Below are 21,272 nucleotides of genomic sequence, written 5' to 3'. Positions count from 1 at the left end.
CCGCATTTCATATGTATTTTTTTTATTGCTTCAGCATTTTTGCATAATTGCATTATTTACATTTAGCAGGTTGAAATATAGGTTCCCCATTGAAACTCATTTATAACACTCGTTTGAGAAAAAGACAAATGGAAAACAAAGAAAGAGCCCAGTTGGAAGCCCAACATCAAAAAGAGGTGGACAATCTTAAGGAAGAAGTCGCAAGGCTTACTAGTCTACTCGAGCAGGCCTTGAGAGATAAATCCGGAAAAGAAACACTTATAGCTCAGCCTGAAGATATGCATGTAACTCATTTCGATCCACAAAATCTGGGGGCAAGTAGGATGTCATCTGAATTTCAACAAGCTATGCATTTCCAGCCAGCATACCCCTCAAGAATTTCGTCTACCATTGATTCTACCGAGAAAGAATCTCAAAAGGGCAAGATGCTGAAAGAAGAGGATTTGGAAAAATGGACCGCCCTAGAAGAGAGGATAAGGGTAGTTGAGGGAAACCATTTGTGTGACTTGGTGAAAGCTGTTAATATGTGTTTGGTACCTAACATAATCATTCCTAAGAAGTTTAGGATGCCAGAATTCATTAAATATACGGGAACTCAATGCCCTATAACTCATCTCAAAGCATACTGCAACAAAATGGCTGAGGTGGTTGATGATGAGAAATTGCTGATTCATTTCTTCCAAGACAGCTTGAGTGATGCTGCCCTTACTTGGTATATGCGGTTGGACAATACCAAGGTTAAAAAATGGAAGGACTTAGTTGATGCCTTCATGAGGCAATATAAGTTCAATATAGACATGGGCCCTGATCGGTTAAGCTTGCAAGCTATGGAGAAGAACAACAAGGAGTCCATAAGAGAATATGCCCGGAGATGGAGCGAGGTAGCTGCACAAGTTAATCCTCCCATGTTGGAAAAAGAGATGATCAATTTATTTTCCAATACATTTAAAGCTCCGTACTTTGAATACTTGGTTAGAAGCTCTGCACAACATTTCACTGACCTGGTTATTATAGCTGAGAGGATTGAACAAGCCATTGGGTTAGGTAATATTGCTAACCCGACTAAGAAGAACGGTTTCACTGAAGGTGATTGCCAAGACACTTATCATTCCTATAGCTAATTGCTTCACACCGACTCCCAGAAATCAACTATTTTGAAGATAAAGTTATGGTGATAGTAGGTCGAGAATGGTCTACATGTGACTGTAACTAAGTGTTGAAGAGATGCCCTTTGTCAAGAAGAATGAATCATTGAAAGATTCCTGAAAATTCCAATAAATGATCACTAAATGTTTAGCCCTTTTATGTGTTATCGTGCCAATATTCATGTTGGCATAAGTTCTTTGTTGTTAAACTTCTTTTCCAAAGCTTCAATGAAATAATGAGTTTCTCATTCAATTGTGTTTGCGACCAATCATTATTCATCTTCTTAAGAGAGTTTTCTTATAAGGACTCACGAATACACCTTTGAAGCCTCGCGTGATCTCATAGACGCAATTCATCTCTTGTACCAAAATTCATTTCCCTATTAGAGTTTTGAAAAATTGATCTGGTATTTTGATTTCAAAAATAATTTGATGTTCTTTCAAAAATTGAATCAAGCAACTCCATCATTGAGGTAACTAAATTATAAACCAAAAAAAAAAAAGAAAAAAAAAAGAAAAAAAAAAAAGAAAAAAGAAATGAATAAACGCCCTTACCCTATGACTCTTGAATTGTATGTTTTTAAATGTATGAATAATGGTATGTAGTGAACTCTTTACTCATGACTCATGAAATGCATCTTTGCAAAGACCAAACAATCATACTGGATGAGGTCAAAGTTTATTGATCTTAACTGCTTGCGCTTGAAATGAGGAAAGGCCATCTTTGTTATTCCTTTCACGTTCTGAAATAAGTACATCCCTTGCGATCCCTTTTTGAGCCTGAATAATTTTTCTTTCATGAAAAAAATCCCGACTAGGATCACACCCCACACTGGGGGGCAAGAGAAAATTTAAAAGAGAAAGGAGAAAAAGCCGTGAGACAGCCAAAAAGGCGTAAGAGCTCAAGAAACTCAAATGCTAGGGGGCATTCCCAAATCACTAGAAAAGTGACATCCAAGATAAAATGAGTATGCCCTAGCGAAGCAATAAAAAAAAGAAGCAGCAAATCAAAGAAGTGCGGCAAAAGAAAATAGGAATGACGTCAAAAGTCCAATTGTTGATAGTGATCCTCAGTCTTTGAAACCCTGAAACACTCTTTGAGCCTTATGAATCCTTTTCTTTCATAGCCAAGAACCTTAGCCTACGTTACGTGCCTGTAGAAGTCCTTTCTAATCAAGCATGCAAGTGACCTAGAACAATAAACAATGCTCTCAAAATGCAAAGAATACTTTTTCATAAGATTCATGACATCAAGAATAAACTACTTATTATTATTCATGCTGATAAAAATGAATGATTTAAAAAGAGACAAATTTTTCTCATACAAAACCTTGAGCTTTTTCTCGAGCCCTTCACTTTGAAACAAAAGGTCATCTCATGATGTATTTTTCACTGAAGATCTCATTGCCAAACACAAGAGCAAATACCCTCTTTTCCGAGAAAGAAAATAACCAAGGAGTTGCAAGATTTCAAAAGCAAATTGTTTTAGATTCACATCGAAATAATTTTTGTTTTTAAAATGCAAGATCAAGATTTCAAGATTCATTCTAGACCCATATTCCTTCACCAAAATGAACAAAAAGAGAAATGAGAGAATGGTCTTTCAAAACCATTATTTATCTAAGTCGTTGGCAAAGCACACTTAGGGGCAATGACCAGTACAAGGGGGCAACATTGTATTTTCTCTTCTAAAAAAAAGAGAGGAATATTTCCTACATCAAGACAAGGGGGCATTTTGGTTTACGAAAGACAATTTAATCCTTTCAGCAAGTGACACCGAATGTTCTTATCAGTGAAATGAGGGGCAATGAATAAGTCCTCTCAAATTATTTGACGAGTCAGAAATCTTCAGCAAATAAGTGGGTCATGATGGGCACCACAAATGCTAAGTTGTGCAAATAAATTTGGAAATAGACTTACATGGGCCAACTCGAGTGGGCTAGAAGCCAAGCGACAAAGATGACCCAAATCAGAGATGGCAAGTCCTCATCAGTTAAGCAACGAGAAGACTAAGAAGAAATGGGGGCCTATATTTCAAAACAGGTAAAGATGCATGCATATCATCTAAAATTTGAGACATTGGACAATGAGTTTCACAAATTTTGTATGAGAAATTTATGGCTGAATCCATCGAGTGGAAGGCCAACTTGAAATGGCCAAAGATTGAAATTGTTGTTGAAATTTTTTTACTTTTGAGAATTTTTCATCCCGGGCAGGCCGCCCATGAGAATTAGGCCATCTAGAAAAATCTCCGCGCTTTCCTTTCATCCTTTAAGCACTCGCCTTCCTTTTTTAGTGCCTCTAAGCCCTCGTTTTCCACTTCGAGTGCCTTTGAGCACTCCCTTTCCTCTTCGAGCGCCTTTGAGCACTCGTTTGCCTCTTCGAGCGCCTTTGAGCACCAGTGCCTCTGAGCACTCATTTTTCCCTTCAAGTGCCTTTGAGCACCAGTGCCTCTGAGCACTCCCTTTTCCTTCAAGTGCCTTTGAGCACCAGTGCCTCTGAGCACTCGCTTCCTCTTTAAGTGCCTTTGAGCACCAGTGCCTCTGAGCACTCCCTTTTCCCTTCAAGTGCCTTTGAGCACCAGTGCCTCTGAGCACCCGCTTTTCCCTTCAAGTGGCTCTGAGTACTCGTTTTACCCTTCAAGTGCCTCTGAGCACTCACTTTCCCTTCAAGTGCCTTTGAGCACCAGTGCCTCTGAGCACTCGCTTTTCCCTTCAAGTGCCTTTGAGCACCAGTGCCTCTGAGCACTCGTTTTCCTTTTGGAGCGCCTTTGAGCCCTCACTTTCCTTTTGGAGTGCCTTTGAGCACCCGCTTTCCTTTTTGAGTGTCTTTGAGCACTCGCTTTCCTTTTTTTAGCGCCTTTGAGCCCTCACATTCTTTTGAGTGCGCCTTCGAGCCCTCATTTTCCTTTTTTTTTTTTTACTTGGGTAGGTCACCCATTACAATGAGACCACTTCTAAAAACAAAAAAAAGACTAAAAAAACAATAAACAAAAAAATTAAAAATTAAAAAAAAAACAAAAAAACAAAAAAAGTGGTTCGTCTTCCAAATGACTTGTTTCTTGATTTCTACATCTCTCTGTAAAGGTCGTGTGTCAATCTACTATTTTCTAAGTTTTCAAGAAAAAAAAAAAGGTTCTTTCTCTATCTACTTTTCTTTATAAATTTACTACACAAAGCTAAAGAAAAATGAAAATTTCCAATATCTTTGCATAGTAAATATTATAAAGAGGGGGCAACTGTCATAACCCAATTTTTGACCATTTTTATTTTAATTATTATTATTTTATTTACTAAAAATGCTAAAAAAAATGATGATAATGAAAAAATAAGTAAAATTAAATAAATGATGAATGAATTAAAATTTGGGTTAATGGAAAAATGATTGGAAGTTTTTGTGTTTAATTAAACTTTGAAATTAATCTAATTAAGCTTGAAATTAATTCAATTAATCCAATTAAGGGTTTAATTGGAGAATTGATAAGTTTTTGAGACTTAATTGAGCTTGGAATTAATTTAATTAATCCAATTAAGGGTTTAATTGGAGAATTGATAAGTTTTGAGACTTAATTAAGCTTGGAATTAATTTAATTAATCCAATTAAGGGTTTAATTGGAGAATCGATAAGTTTTGAGGCTTAATTGGACTTGGATTTAATTAAATTAATTAAAGCATGGACTTAATTGAAGAAATATTAAAGTTTGGGGTCAAAATTGCAAAATTAAAACCCAAGGACCAATGTGTAAATGGTGCTGAGATGCAGGGGTTCAATTACAATTTACCCAAGGACTGGACTGTAAAAATGAAAATGTCAGGGATGAAAACACAAAACACCAAAACGGCGCCGTTTTCCCGCAACTGTTCATCTTCTTCCCGAATGAAAACGGACGCCCATCGCCGCTCCCACCGTTACACCTGCAATTAACACAATTTATGGCTTGAAGAAACGGCTTTGTTCTCTGGCTATAAAAGCCAGAGATAGTCCATACACGCCGGGGGGGTTTTTTTTTTAATGACAGAAACGGAAAAAACCTGAGACGAGGGGGAAGAACAAAACAGACTTTTGTTCCTCTGTTTCTTCTCAAGGAAACAGAGGAGGAAAAACCTGAAAAAAAAAAAAAAACAAATACCCAAAGGAAATACAGAACCGAGGGGTTGAGAGAGGAGGGTTGGAACAATGAACCAAGAAAAAGAAACGAAATTAAAAAACTGAACCAGAGAGAGGGAAGACACAAGGAAAAGCCACGAACAGGAGATTAAGAAAAAAGTACAGAGGGAGGGAGATTATACAGAGGAGAGAGCAAATTTTGGCTAGACTGCACCTTCATCATCGCCTTCTTCCAGTGCTAGCCGCGACCACGGTTGCACCACCTTCCCCCCTTACCACTGAACTCACGGACAAAGAAGTAAAGGCATAAGACGCAGGAGACGGAGACTGGAAAGAAAGAAGAAGACAGAGGAGACACCAAGGGGGACGGAAGCTAAAAACCAGATGAAGGAACCCATAAAAGTAAATAAAAAGACAGAAAGAAGGACGAGAGGATGAAGAAGAAAAACAAGACGAAGCAGATTTGAGCGTCCGATTCGACCAGCAACCTCACGTCTTCATCGCCATCGTCTTCGTCTCAGAACCAGAGCTTGTCAGGAAGACGCCACAGCAAAAGAGACGAAGAAGAAATCCAGAAAGCAAGAAAAAATGAAAACCAGAAAGAGAACATAGGAGAATACGGCTAGCCAGCACACCTTGGCCATCGTCTTCAGACCAGGTAAGTTCTGCATTTACATCTTGCAATTATAATCACGTAGTTACTGTTTGAAGCCATTTTTAATTCACCACTTACTGTTCATTGTTTAATTCACTGCTTGTGCATGCACACGCGTGAATAAGATCCGCGTGATTGCTGCCTGTCAATGACTAGACTGGGCCGAATGGGTCCAGCCCAGTCCAGTCCCCATGTGGGCTGAGCTGGGCCCAGCCCCAAAAAATACAAAACAAATAGAAAAAATAGAAAAATAAAAATAAAAAAATAAAAAAATAAAAAAATAAAAAATGTGTATGCATGAATAAAAATAATGTAAATTTATTGGTTTATTCACTGACGCCAGAGTCAGGAATAAAAATACCAGTTTAAATTTATATTATTTTTATTCGTTGTATTTTTTATTTTATTTAGCTAAAAAAATAAAAAATATATGCATGCGTAAAAAAATAGATTTCTTTTTATTTATTCACTAGCGCTAGAGTAGGGAATAAAAAACATTAATCTAATTTTTTCGTAGCTACGAATTTTTACCAACGCCAGAGTTGGAATTATTCGAGCTCAAATATTCACTGGCGCCAGAGTCAGGAATATTTAAACAAATCATCATAACATAAACTAATAAACATTTAGCAATTTAAGACAAAACCAGCAATGCAGTTTGCCTTAGGCAGAACGTTTAAGGAGTGATAATATCTTTCCTTTTACGTAATCAATCCCGAACCATAGAATCTCTGTTGACCAGTTAGGGTTCCTAGTGACCATAATACTAGGTGGCGACTCCTCAAACGAGACATTTTTTTCTAAAAAGAATCGGATGCCAGAATCTGTTCTTTTTTTCATAATTCAAGAGAGCATTAATTTTTAGGGCCGCCGCGATGTCGGGTGCGACAAATATTATAAAAAAGTGATACAATCTTATCTGAAAATAAATGTCTAATGGAAAAGTATTTTAAATATAATTTAATTATTTGATTATAATGAATTTTGACTAAATTTTAAGAGAATAATCATGAATGGCAGTGAATTTAATTATAATGAATTTTGATTAAACTTTTAAGAGAAGAAAATTATCATAAAATACATCGAGTTGCTAACATTATATAAAAAAACATTATTTGAAAAAAAGTTAAAATTAAATTGTATTTAATGAAATAACATCCTAAATATATTCTCAATCATATTATTATCATTGATTTTAATTAAATTTAAGAAAAGAGTAAATAAAAAAAATTATTTAAAAAAGCCAAAGCATTTGGGATGAGTGGGTTAGGGTGACTGACCCTACCAAAAAAGATCAGGCATGTGTGGGTTTCGTTCGCCTAGCCTTTCTTTTTTATTTTTTTATTTAATAGGGAGGGCAATGATAAGTCATTCATTCTATTTTTTAAAAAAACAAAGTAGATAACATGTCGTCAATAATAATAAATAATGTGTCATTAACCTGCATAAATTGATGGTTAGAAAATCAAATTTATTTTATTTAACTTAAAAAAACATATTTGAGTTTGAAAACATTCAAGAAACATCCCAAAAAGCTTAATAAATTAATTTATAATCCCAAATCACCTTTTAATCTATCGAAAAACACAAAAATAAGATGAATCATGAAAAATCTCGAGCATTGATTTACTTTTTACGACAAAATAAAGAATAAAAAATACCTTAATGACACTCCTTCCATAAAATAAAACATATTGACACTAAAATTGGTTACTTTTGTTGCTAGAAAGTGGTGAGCCTGTCATTTTCTTTCTCTTTCCCTGTTTTTCATTTACTTCATCTTATCTCTTAAATTAAATACTAAAACTTGAATAGGATAAAGTTTTCAACTAAAACTTAAAATCCTAAAACTAAAGTTACCAAAAATAGAGTCCATGGATAATATATGGACTAAAATGTACTTTCTTGCGTGAATTTGGGATAAGCCCCACTGTTTTTTTTCTGGTTTTTAGTTCGTTACTTTTGTTTTAATTGTGTCTTTATACTACAAATCCAAACTATACCCCATTTAATTGGGATGTAATCAAGCTTCGGGAATATTCAAAGAGAAAGAACTATCAATTCACAAAATACCATAAAAAGATATGTAAGGATGTAATTGAAAAAAAAAGAGGCTTGGGTAATCAAAACGAAAACTATTCACTATTGATATCCAAAGTGAAATGTGAAAACGTGTATCCAGGAGAATTAGTTATCTTTTAATTGAATTAGTTAGTTTGATTGTATTTATTTTTTAAAGTGTTTTTTACTTGAAAATATATTAAAATAATATATATTTTTATTTTTTAAAAATTATTTTTAATATTAACGTATTAAAATGATTTGAAAACAGTTCAAGCACAGCATCAACAACACATAATTTCATCACTTGAAATTGTGCTATACAAGTTTTTTCAGCGCCTGTGTTTGAAAGTGTGGCAGCAATTGCTTTTCAAAGTGATTTTTATTTTAAAATACATCAAAATATTATTTTATTTTTTAAAAATAATTTATGATATTAACTTATTAAAATAATTTAAAACATAAAAAAAAATATTTATTTTTTAAAAAAAAACACTCTGAAGAACACAATATTAAACAGCTAACGGCAAACAACAAAAAGTTAAGAGGAGGGGAAAAAGCACCTGCAGTGAAAACTTGCGGCGAACATTTCTAAGAAAATACAATTCGCCGAAAAGTTGGATATCAATTGCGTGGGGCTTGTGCTCTCTGTTCGAAGAAAATTAGAGGAGCCCGGTGAGAGATGCACCGCCTCCCAGCGAGGATCGTCGAAATCACGAAATAAATCATGCCTCGACGCCTGAAGCTTTCAACACAACTTTCGAGCAATGGGTCACGTGAATTTGCATATGCTATGCAGTGAAGACACCATGACAAAATGGGCAAGCAAAATTGCTCGGAAGCTCACGTGAATGCTCAGAAACAATCAAGACCAAGCCAAGGTAAACGATGATAGGTAGGACAAAATTTCGTATTCCATGTTCCAAAGTCAAGGTCACATAGTCCAAAAGGGTTAATAAAATCTTAATTTAGGACATCACTAGATAAAGGATTATGTGTTCAACTTCCACAAACACCTCGGTACCGAATATTGACCTCACAGCACACAGCTCCAAACTCAAAGAAACGAACAGTTAATTCACAAGCTTCCATGAAAACAGCTACCTTTATAGGAAAACACCCCCTCCAAACCCCCAAGCTCGCCGTGCCGTTACTTGCATTTATGCATCATTTTCTTGAATACCAGTCTTTCATTTCCTGTTTTCTTTTGCCTATGTTCTTAGTTTTCACTTTTCCGTTCCAAACTGAAGACTAGATTTACAGAAAGCTACCGTACCACCACCACATTAGGGTTCATGATCTCATCTACCCTCATCTTGGACTTGTCAACCTCCAGTCTCTTGCTCCCTACTTGACTACTGTCCACATTATTATTTTTATTATCATTGTCAACAACGACGTTAACGTTACTTTCTCTTCTGGTTACCATTGCTCTTGACTTCCTTGGCATGCATTTGGTACGCCCTCCTTCAATCTCCTTCTCTGCCAGTTGCAGCTGCGAGCTCCTGAGATTAGCATCAGATCAATCAAAACGAGAAGAAAAGGGCAAAAATGCTGCAAAAAGAAGTTGACTCCTCTGGTACGGAGTTCTAATAGTTTTTACTCTTCACACGAGCATGAAAGCTTATCAGCTTCAAACTAAGAGAATTATTTCTAGTTTATTACTATGGTCCCTATAGGTGCACTGCGGAAGAACTTGCCTGCTAGCAAACGTACAGCAGGGCAGCTTCCCCTAGATTTGTTGAAATAAATTCTCAACTGCAAGAATTCAATTCAGGATCCCCCACATGATGATGGAGGACCACTATGCAGTAACTGGAAAGAAAGGTGACTGATAAGTACAAAGCCAGCTTACTAGTCCTGGGCAGGGAAGGGAAACAAGATAGCCATGCTAGCTGGCTTTGTTGACAAAAACCAAAAAACTTGCGAGTCTTGCATTCAAATCAATCCACAAACGCTAACAGAGAATCATGGACCTGACAGGAGAATCCCCAGGGAAAGAGAGGGCATGGCAAGAAAAGAAACCAAAAGATTTACCTACTCCTATGTAGAAGCACTTTTGCAAGTGAAACTTCAAATCAACCTTCACTTCGTTACTGGTACAGTACTACGTAATAATCATAGTGCACATTGAAAATAAAAATAAGGTATTCTAAACTGGGATTCCAACCCGATGTAGGAACCTTCTTGCTGTCCAAAAACACTAATCAGATACAATTTGGAGAGTATAGAGATGCTGAGCTGCCTATTTGGGTTATTGAATTTGAATAAATAGCAGAAAAGGACTCCCAGGTTCATATCCAGTGGCCTTTAATCCATAGTCTCTGAATCACTCTCTAAGTGTTGGCATCATAGCCCCGCGAAAAATAAATGAGAGTGTTAACAAACAGTCATTTAAGGACCTAATCAGAATTTTTTGAATGTTTTCGGATATATATATATATATATATATATATATATATATATATATATATATATATATATATATTGTGTGTTTGTGTGTGTGTGTATATTCTCAATCGAGAGCAAACACTAGATTGGTGTCTCCCACCATGCCGTGGGCCGGATGGTAGCACTTTAAAAAAAAATAAAAGAAACTCAAGATTATTAATTTGATAATATAATAAAAAAATAAGCAACAATAAAAAAAAAATCTTTTAAAAAATTGGGCCGGTCAATATTGATTAATCTGATTGAAAATATCAAAACATGATAAAAAATTAAAATGTAAAAATTTTCAACACATTATAAATAAAAAAATTAATGCATGCATCTAATTAAATAAATTAAAAAAATTATGTAGATAAATAAAAATAAAAAAATTGAAAGAAAAATATAGATAAAAAAAATATATAAAATTATAATATAAATTATTTACCCGGTTGTGTTTAATAAATTTATTTATTAAAATAAAATTATAATAGTAAAATTTATTGAATAAATAAAAGGAAAATAATATTATACAAGGTTGCATATATTGAAAATATTATAAAAAAATAAATTTAATATAAATAAAATTTTAAAAATTTACCATATGAATGAAAAACTTTATGGAGAAGGGCATCAATTAAAATACAAAATTAAAAATAAATTTAAACTTTTCTTATTATATAAAATCATTTAACATAAAAATTAACTATTTTAATGATCAAAATTATTACTAACAATAACTTTTTTTCTCTGTATCAGACACACTGGCTTGCCATTCTTTAAAAAAAAAAAAAAAAACTAAAAAGTATGAAAAATTAAATTTTTTAAAATTAAAGAAACCACTAACCTAATAGCTAAAAATAATAAACTAAAATATACTTTTAAAACAAATTATATAAAATAAAAGTTTAAGAAACAAATTAAATTTTTTAGAAAAACTAATTAACCATCACCTATTTTATCTATTTTTGTTTTAGTTCTTTGTTTTTTAATTCAAGCCTTTCTCTCTAAAATAATATGCAATTGAATGCTAATTTGAGGTTAAAAAAGCTCAATTATATAAAATAAAAGTTCAAGATTAGAAAAACTAATTGCTCCGATCTGGATCCTGACTTATGAGAGGATGAACAGTAAATAACACACCAACAAAATCACTACCCCTTCTTCTAGTTTCTTTAATATGAATTAGGAACAAAATCTAGGTTCTCTACCAGTAGATTTAAATTACAAGCCTAACAAATTGAATTGAACCTTCAATTTTATGCTTTATTTCAGTAATAAATCGAATGTATAATAATTCAACTCATGCTCTAGCTAGTAGCCACCAAAGTTAGATACGTGAATCCCTCCCTAAGCGTAGCCACCCACTTCACTCTTATTTCACAACTGCCCTGCCACAGAGAATCAAAGCAGTAAAAATGAAGTTACCTAGCTGCACTGCAGGAACTGGACCTCTTCAAATTCAAAGCAGGCACCTCCTCTTTCTTCTTTGTCTCGATCAAGCTCCCACTAAAATACTCCTTCTCTTCCAATTTTACCCTCGAAAAACTATATATTTCCCTCGATGTTGCCTCACGGCTCCCTCCTCCACATGGCAACCTCCCCTTGTAATGCCCAGCAATCAACGGCAAGCCTGGCTCCTTCCCTGGCGTCGCCCCACAGTCCCTAAACGAGATCGAGGAACTGCACGATATCAACTGCATCAGAACCGTAGACGCTTTCATCTTCCCACAGTTCTTCGCCGTTTGATTCAAATCCATGCCACTCCCCTCGTTATGACCACCCAATATCAGCCGTCCATCAGCCTTCATCAAAGACTCCAGAGTCTCTGGGCTCGAGTCGGACGGTGGGGGTGAAATCTCCATAATCTCGTCCCTGTTCGCCTCCCGTTCCTGACTGATTTTTTTCTCCTCCTTCATCTTCTTGATTTCCGGTTTGACGTGTCTCCTTCTTCTCCTGCTATCATCAGTCTGAGTCGACGCGTCAGCAGCGAGTTTCCGAGCAGACTCGGAGAACGCCTCGGCCTTGTAAACCTTGTACTCATTAAGATTGATAGAGCTCAAGGATTGGTTCCTACGCCTCGTGATAACTGGAAACTCCGAGGCTTGACTGGCTGATGACTGGCTGGTTTCTTGAGGTTTCGGCTCGAGGAAGAGCTGTTGGTTAGAATGATCGAGAATCTCTGATCCTTTGAGAATGTACTCGTGACCGTGAGCCGGGTGGATGAAATCGTTCTCGGCCAAGTCCTGCCAAACGAAGCCCTTTTTGAAGCTCCTGGAGTCAACAAGATTTGGAGTGATTAACTAGATCGGACGGTTGGAGATGAACGAGGTGTATGATTACTTGTTTGAACTTACCGTTTAGAGGACCAGGAGTAGAGGCTAGCCATGCCTTTGCCTCGGAGGAGGTCTAACTGGTTGATTACATCTGATAAATATATAAGAAATTAATGCAAGGAGGAAAAGAAATACTTGTGCTACCAATTTTTTCTCTCTAAAAAGTCATCTTTTGGTTTAAATTTAAAAATTAGTTTCTTTTTACCTGAAAGGTAAAGGCCGTCATTGGAAGAGAGAGGGACCTCCATGAAATGGGGATGCTCAAGCTGACCATTTCTGGACAGATAGTAGACTACAGGGGCCTTTCTGGACAGCTTACGAGATTCACTCCAGATTGCTCTGGCTCTCTCCGGAGTGGTTTCTCTGTCTTCATTCCATTTCCTTGGAATCTGGACTACTACGGTGTTTCTCCCACCTCTTGAACTGACTGCAGCGGCCATTACTATTCACTCGCTCCAGATTTCATTAAAATGTAACAATGCATGAGAGATAACATGAAAATGTTAAATAGCAAGAATGAGTGGTGAGTTATGGGAGATGAATGAGAGAAGAAAGGGAGCTGGGGATCGAAAGCGATTTGCTACCAGGATGATGAGGTGAGAAAGTGAAAGGAGAGGAGTTTTGGAATTTTTTACGGGATAGATGCATTGAGAGAGATGGAGAGGGAGAACGGAGAGGAAGAGGGAGGGAAGGTTCATAAATTGCAAGGCAAGTTATGCAAGTGTGAGGAGGGGGATACATTCAAATTTGAGATGCGGCACAAATCAGGCTACCCAACAAAACAAAAACAATTAAAAATTAAAAGTAATTCAAAAAAATTTGTAAACATTTTTTAACATAAAAAACAAGCACAAATGTTTTATAATGACTTCATCTTTCAAACGGTGTCATTTCCATATTTGTTCCGGGGTTTGATGCGCATGATTAAGATTGTATTTTATTTTAATTATAATTTTAAAAATATTTAATTAATCATTATATACTATAATTTTATATGAATCTTATATGAATCTCACTCAAAATTCACAATTGAAATCTGAATGAAAAGAAAAAAAACTATAATATATATATACATTTTCAAGCAATAATTATAAAAATTAAATGCATGTTTGGTATTATGATAGTGATTGTTTTCAAAGTATTTTTTATTAGAAATGTATTAAAATAATATTTTTTATTTTTAATATCAAAACAATTTAAAAACATATAAAAATTAAGTTAAAACAAAGTAAAAAAAAAATATTTATAAATATTTATAAAATATAAAATACAATGATTTCTAACTCAACTTCTTCCATGCTCTGCATTATTTCTCTGTAAATGTAGTAGTAGTTTTTTTAAAATTCAAATAACCAACAAAAAAAAAAAACCATATATATATATAAAGAAAAGAAAAGAAAGTACTGTGTATTGATTTAGAAAAAAGATTACTTATAAGTTACCCAGGAGCATGATTGACGTGGGAGCCAGAGAATTTGATGGCGAACAAGGACTGTTCATCACTACGTACGGAAACTTGATTGCCAAGATTTATATTTCCTTGCTTAAGAAGTTTAATTTAAAGCTGATATGTTAATAGATAAACCCTTTGGACACTTCCTATTATTATTATTATTATTATTATTATTATTTCACTGAGAGAGGTTGAGACTTCAAAATCTGAAACGGAGGAAAGGAACTCTCTCTTCACACTCCATTTCAAAGTGTTCAAACTAGCAAAGCACTAGTTTCCAAAGATATTTCAATTTTAATTACCCACCTCGATCTTGATATTGAGTTGACAATCCATTCATTCACACATATTTTTCTTCTTCTTTTTCTTAGGTTACGGTCTCGCCTGATTAAAATTAAAAAATAAAATAAAATTGAAAGAGGTCGAGAAAACATTGTTTGTGTATAAACACATTTCTCTTAATGTGGTAGTTTCTTTTTACCTTCCAAAAAAAAAAAAAAGAGTTAACTTACTCTTGGTGTAATGTGGTAGTTATCAAAGTATACATAGGTTATTATCCAATTATTTGGGATAATTTGATTTTTTAATCTTGTATTAGCATGGTATAAAGAGTATATTACCTTTCAAAGTAAAAATTTATTTAAAGGTTATTTTCATATTTTGTAGGAATAGCGTAAAGACTTTTATATCCTTAAACTAAACAATAAGGGGGTATTTACTCCCATGTTGTTTTTTTTTTGTATTTAACAGGTTGATTAAAGTCCTGTTTATTTTTTTGTGTTTTAAAAAGTGTTTCTGAAAAAAAATTATTTTTTTATTCACTTTAAATTAATATTCTTTTGGTGTTTTTAGATTATTTTTAATGTGCTGATGTTATACATAATTTTTTTAAAAAATAAAAATATTATTTTGATATATTTTTGAGTAAAAAACAACTGTAATTATACTTTCAAACATGCTCTTAATACATCTATAGCCTTGAAAAGCAAAAAAAAAAAAAACTTGAAACTAAGGGTATTTGCATCTTTTCAACTTGGTGTTTTTTTTAGGAGGGTTGATCTTTCTAATAATTTAAATATTAATTAAAAAGGTTGATGGCATGTGACATGCACTCACCAACATATGGACACCGCCCGCGCTCTTCTTGCATGTGTGGCATTGCCTATCTTCCTAGTTGAGCTTCGATAAAATTTTTTTTCTTCTCCCCTTTCTTTCCTTTTTTTTCTCTTTGTGAAAGAATACATGTGTCATTTCATTTATTTTTTATATCCAATTTAATCTTTATTTTTTTATTGTTATTTGGTTTGTTTCTATTCTTTTTATTATTATTATTATTAATTGTTTCTTGAATTTCATTTTTTTTTATTTCATTTAAATTTCAAATTCGATCCCCATTCTTTTTATTTTTGTTCATTTGTTTTTATCACTTTTCTAATTGAATTTTATTTTTAATTTCACCTCTCATGATTTTATATCAATTTATTTATATATCAAATTTAGTCCCCATTATTTTAGTTGTCATTTATTTTGTTTTGAAGGGTTATTTTTTTTAATTTTATCCTCTAATATTTTATTGATTTATAATTTTGCTTTTTTGTTTTTAAGGTTTGTTATCTATGGTATTGGCTGAGGCTTATAACCAGGATCATTTTTTTCATTATTTTTTTTTCCCGTTTTACCCTTGAATGTTAGATTATTTTTATAATTGAGCTTTCATGGTTTTATTCAATTTGCTTTTGCTTATAAGATTACTTTGATATTATGACTAGATTATGAGCTTGACATGCTAATCTAGGTTGACTTTGTTTGATTTTTTTTACCCTTTTTCTGTTATTATTTTTTTTATAAGTTTATTTATTACAATTGTATTTTTTATTTATATTATTTAAATTAGCTAAGATTATTAAATTCAATCAAGTTAATAATTCAAGTCTCTAATTTTTCTTAGCTATTTTTTTTAATGCTTACATGGCCTAGGTTTTTTTTTTTTTATGTTGAAAAAAAAAAAAATGAAGAACAGACCGCATCATATGGGTTAAAATGATGGTTAGACTTGAAAAGTAGGTGGCTTGGAGAGAACGACTAACAGAAAGGATGCCGACGATAGGAGAGTTGATACATAGTCAAGCTTATGGATGGCTATCGGTGAAAAGGTTAGCTTGAGACAATCCAAGAAGTGTTTATTGGCAAGAGAGGGTAGCCTAGGTCAGGTTCTGTTGGGTCATATTCTTTTTTCCCCTCCTTTCTTTTTTAACCTTCGATTAGGTTTAATTAAGGGTCAGTTGAACCAAGACCAAAGAGAATAAGATAGAAGAGAGAGCTTGAGTTCTTTTATGGTTATTATTGTAATTAGTTGAGATACTTGTAAATTAATCTAAATATCCCTGTTAATCGAAAAAGAAAAAGAAAAGAAAAGAGACTGAGAAGAGGGATAGGCTCAAAAGAGCCAACCTCGGTTGTTTTTTTATTATTTATTTTCAATATACATATCTCCAGCTCTCCATCTCTGATTTATCCTCTACATTCTCAAGGCGTCGGGATGGCTTTTGTAGAGGACTCATCAATTTTCAGTCTACGGGATGGCTTAAATTGGCATCATCATCTTCTCTACTGCCGGAAAAGTATTGTGTCAATACTCACTGGGGCTTTGAGGTCTCTATATTTATCACTACTCTCTAGCATTCCAAAATTTATAATATTTGGCTTCTTATCTGTGTGTTAACACTGTTTTTCTACTTTGTTTTTCTTAGATTGTTTGACGCCTTCTGGTCTCATATAAAAAATACTTCTTTTTTTCTTTCTATTTTTTGTGATGTTTTTATGTGAGCTGAAGATATATCTTTGCATTTATGAGTAAATGATCTTCATGAAATTTAACTGTCTGTGCATGCTCATGAAAAACTAGCGTTTTACCTTGACAAAACGTTTTTTTTTTTTTTTTTTTCCCTGAAGCTTAGCTTTGATTTCATTTTTTTCCCCTTCAATTTCAATTTTCAATTCAATGTCTATGCATGCCCTTTAATGGAGTAATTAATCATCCAAAGAAATAATCGGGTCTTTTAATTCTTGGTAAATCTTGAGCAAGCTACTTAAATCCATTACCAAGAGGGCTAGCCCTAAAAAAAAAAAAAAAAAGAGTTAGCTATGATCACAACATGCATATTTTAATACATATCAGCTTCTGATTGTTATTTTTCTTCTGTTCTATTGTATTTAATTTAGTATGGACTTCGAGGCCTCTGTGCAGTATTCACACAGCTTTCCAGTGGCCAGAGAGGTTCAGGAAGTGCCCGACTTGAGCACCTCAAAGCACTGAAAGTTGATTAGCCTTCTTCAAAAGCCCATCTTACAAACAAACTATACAGAAATAATCATAATGTATTCGAAGTGCATCAAATAAAATAACTGCTGAACACAAGCTCGCTGCTCCAACATCCATGGATGCATTCGTACTGGTATCTACTCTTCGAAATGAAAGGGGGGGGGGGGGGCTTCCCTACACTGTTTATCAGGGCAAGCTGGGATGCTTTTAAGACCATGATACTTACAAGATCACATGTTTCCTGTCCCTACCAGGCAACAATAGAGGATTATAGAGTCATAATTAAACAACAAGAAGAGATACTTGCAAAAATAACATTACATATACGAACAGATCACACCCCGGCTTCATGGGTCGAAAAGCCAAGTTTGTAAATGCAGCCGTCCAAGAAGCAATCCTCGAAATAAATGAATCTTTAGCATTCAAATAACAATTTTGTAACTTGGACAGTTGCGGCATTGTCAAGGATAGTATAGATTTTCTTTTCATGTCAGGCACCTCCATTCATATGCCATTCCAGAACATGCTCTGCCACCTAACAAATCCAAAGAGAAACAAGCAACATGCTTATTGTCCCGCGTCCAGTCAGATAAGACAATCGTATCATGTGCATGCGGCAAGTTGAACGAGAGAGACAAATAGGTTAAAGACATTTTACCGATTTTTGTTCTGTACACAACGATGAATAGGGTTCTACATGCCAAAATAAAATCCACTCTAACACAAGGCCAAAAGGAAACCAGCAATAAGGAGGTAATAAACGATTGCCTGTCCCTGCTGGGAAATAAGAGAAGAGAGGGTCATGCACAAGTATACAGGAAGAAGAATGATTGAATAATGAAAGTGAGGTTAATACAGGTGAGGAATAATACCGTGGCTTCATATGCTGAAAAAGTCTTAAAAGTAGCATAAATTGTCATGCAAAACCATATGAAGAAGCATTTGCATTACAGCTCTCCGGAAGGTGACTGGTAATGGGTTGCACTGTCCTGTGTTTACTGTTTACCATGCTTCAATCCAACTATGTCCGGGATCTTTTCTAAGGCCTCTTGCTGCCATTTCCCTCCTCATCTTCGCTGCATCTTCCCAATTACCCAACTCAGAATAAACCTTGAACAACAATGCATGTGCAGCATCATTACGAGGGACTAACTGGAGTAACTTCTTGGCAGCCCATTCTCCCAATTCTCTGTTCCCGTATATTCTACAACCACTGAGCAAGGATCTCAAAATAGCAGGCCAAGCAGGGTACGGTAACGATTCAATTATTTGCTTAGCATCTTCAAGGTATCCATTTCGAGAGAACATATCAACTAAGCAACCATAAATATCAGGAGATGGCTCCATTCCATACAAATCCATTGATTTAAATAAACGACATCCTTTTTCAACTTGGCCTATATGTCCGCAGGCTGCTATAACTGACACAAATGTGGCTTGGCTGGGCTGTAGATTAGCCAACTTCATTTTATCATATGTGTCCAAAGCTTCCACAACAAGACCATGATGGGCATAACCAATGATCATGGCATTATATATAACAACGTCACTGGATTTGCATGACTGGTTGAAAGCCATCTTTGCACTTTGGATGTCCCCGCACTTTGCATATGCATCTAGAACTGCACTAGCAACAAATACATGTCCTTCAAACCCCAATTTGATAATCAGGGAGTGAACAGATTTGGTTTGACAATAGGCCACAGTACCAGCACAGCTACTTAAAATGCTGCCCAAAATAAATTCATCAGGTTTCTCACCAGCTTCTATCAGCAAGTTGAGTGATCTGATAGCTTCACAATCCCAGCCTTGATGCACGAATGCAGATATCATGGTCCCCCAAGCTGCCATGTCTGGTCTTTCAAGCATATTGAAAACCTTAAGAGAATCATCCAAGAGCCCAAATTTAATGTAACCTTTGATTAATGAGCTACAAACATATCCATGAGAAGCAAAGCCCGACTTAAACGCAACTCCATGAATTTGTCTGTTCATTAGTTGATTCTCAGATCTGGAGCAAGTTTCCAAGACATTTGAAAAGGTATACTCATTCGCTTCAACCCCCAACTGCAGCAAGTCATAGAAGGTCTTCAAGGCTTCCGCATCACAACAATTCAATTTATACCCTGAAATTAACTCATTCCAAATAATTATGTTTTCAGATACTTTGCTTTTAAATACTAAGTGTGCCATTTCCATTTTTCCACACCTGGAAAACATGTTAATCAGTGCGGATGTGATGTTAGCTTCATCGAATAATCCAAAATGCGATGCAAGGCAACAAAACTGAAGCCCAAGATCAAGATTCAGCAGCTTCCCACATTCTCTAAATAAAATTGAGAAGGTAATGTGGTTAGGCCTCATGCTGGTTAGCAGAAAACTATGGAACAAGCTTGCAATGTCTTTAGGATCTTCATGCTGGGAGAAGCTTCCAAATACAGTATTCCATGTTACAACATCTCTATCATGCATTTTTTTAAAGACCACCAAACCGGATTTCATCCCACCATTCTTAAAGTACATATCCATAAGAGCATTCATTACCGGAGCACTGAGTTTGAGCTCACTTCTAATGATCAATCCATGAATCTGCCTTCCAAAATTTAAGTCATCAAGAAGTGAGCAGCCCTGAATAACGTTTATGAAGGTATATTTGTCCATACATATTCCTTTCCTCCGCATTAAAGATGCAGTAACGATAGCTTCAAAACCATACCCGCATTGTGCATAACCTCCAATCATAGCATTCCAACAACCAACATCAACCTCTTCCAAACCATCAAACACCTTCTCTGCTGCTCCTATATCCCCCAACTTAGCATAAAGCTCAAACTGAACAGCCACAAAAGGGTTTCTCTCCATTCCAATTTTCAAAGCAAAACAATGAACACACAAACCAAATACCCTACCTTCCACGTTTTTCCCACACGCCTTCATAACGCTACCAAGTCCAAACTCATTAGGCACAAATCCATTTCTTCTCATCTCCAAAAACACCTCCAACCCCAGTTCGACTTCCTCACATTGAATAGCTCCACAAACCATCAAAGTCCAAGAAACAACATTTCTCTCAGGCATTCCATCAAACACATTGAGCCCATACCTCAAAACCCCACCCTTTGCATAAAACTTGATCAAATTATTCGAAACAAAAACATCACTACTAAATCCAAGCTTAATAATATAACCATGAATTTGGGTTCCAAGGATGAATGATTTTGAATTCTCACAAATAGATAATGCCTTAGAAAGAGCAACTGAGTCTTTTCCTATAAAGAAACCAGAGCATGTTGAAATGGGACTGTACTGTTGGTGCAGATTCTTCAATTGTATGTTGTTAAATTTGTAAACTTTCTTCGAAAACTGAAAGAAAGTTTTCAGCTTTGAAGTTAGTCGAAAGCTTTTCATGGGTCTGTGGAGCACACAGAGCTCATCTTCAAATTCTCATGGCGGGCTTTAATCAACTCCATCTCAAATATGATGTGATTTTTAAAATAGTCTCTGAAGTATAAAATTGAACAGTGTTATACCAAAACCATAAGAGATTTTACTCTTTTTTTTTTTTTTATTTCTTTTTGCACTTGTCATTAGTGTGATTAGTGCTGATACTTGAATGTAGTGTTACCTGTTACTACATTACCACTTTCCTTATAAAATAAAATTTAGAAAAAGTTAAAAAAAAATTTAGAAAAGTTAATCCTACCTCAGATTATATATATGGTTTGTTTTTTTTTAAAATTATAAATTCTAGTTCTACAAATCT

At 34.7% G+C, this 21,272-nt stretch overlaps 2 protein-coding genes and 1 long non-coding RNA gene across 4 annotated transcripts; 1 reads left to right on the top strand and 2 right to left on the bottom strand.

Moving 5' to 3' along the window:
* Positions 1–8,845: 8,845 nt before the first annotated feature.
* LOC118053746 (protein SOSEKI 4) lies at positions 8,846–13,454 on the bottom strand. Its single transcript, XM_035065094.2, has 4 exons — positions 12,940–13,454; positions 12,756–12,825; positions 11,827–12,672; positions 8,846–9,473 (listed from the first exon to the last, which is right to left on the bottom strand). The coding sequence occupies exons 1-4, from the start codon at positions 13,172–13,174 to the stop codon at positions 9,236–9,238; spliced, it is 1,389 nt and encodes a 462-aa protein (XP_034920985.1). The 5' UTR covers positions 13,175–13,454; the 3' UTR covers positions 8,846–9,235.
* Positions 13,455–16,238: 2,784 nt separating this feature from the next.
* On the top strand, positions 16,239–16,988 carry LOC140955922 (uncharacterized). Of its 2 annotated transcripts, none has more exons than XR_012170688.1 (2): positions 16,239–16,392; positions 16,684–16,988. It is a non-coding gene; the product is annotated as an uncharacterized lncRNA (long non-coding RNA). The 2 variants fall into 2 exon arrangements; XR_012170687.1 differs by having other exon boundaries at positions 16,240–16,340.
* A 560-nt stretch (positions 16,989–17,548) lies between these two features.
* LOC118053747 (pentatricopeptide repeat-containing protein At3g09040, mitochondrial) lies at positions 17,549–20,917 on the bottom strand. The gene is made up of 2 exons (XM_035065095.2): positions 18,382–20,917; positions 17,549–18,286 (listed from the first exon to the last, which is right to left on the bottom strand). The coding sequence occupies exon 1, from the start codon at positions 20,915–20,917 to the stop codon at positions 18,512–18,514; it is 2,406 nt and encodes an 801-aa protein (XP_034920986.1). The 3' UTR covers positions 17,549–18,286; positions 18,382–18,511.
* Positions 20,918–21,272: the final 355 nt, after the last annotated feature.

This window comes from Populus alba, chromosome 9, assembly GCF_005239225.2.
Source record: "Populus alba chromosome 9, ASM523922v2, whole genome shotgun sequence".
NCBI lineage: Eukaryota > Viridiplantae > Streptophyta > Magnoliopsida > Malpighiales > Salicaceae > Populus > Populus alba.
The sequence above is the reverse complement of the archived record's forward strand: the minus strand, read 5'-3'. Positions and strand labels throughout refer to the sequence as shown.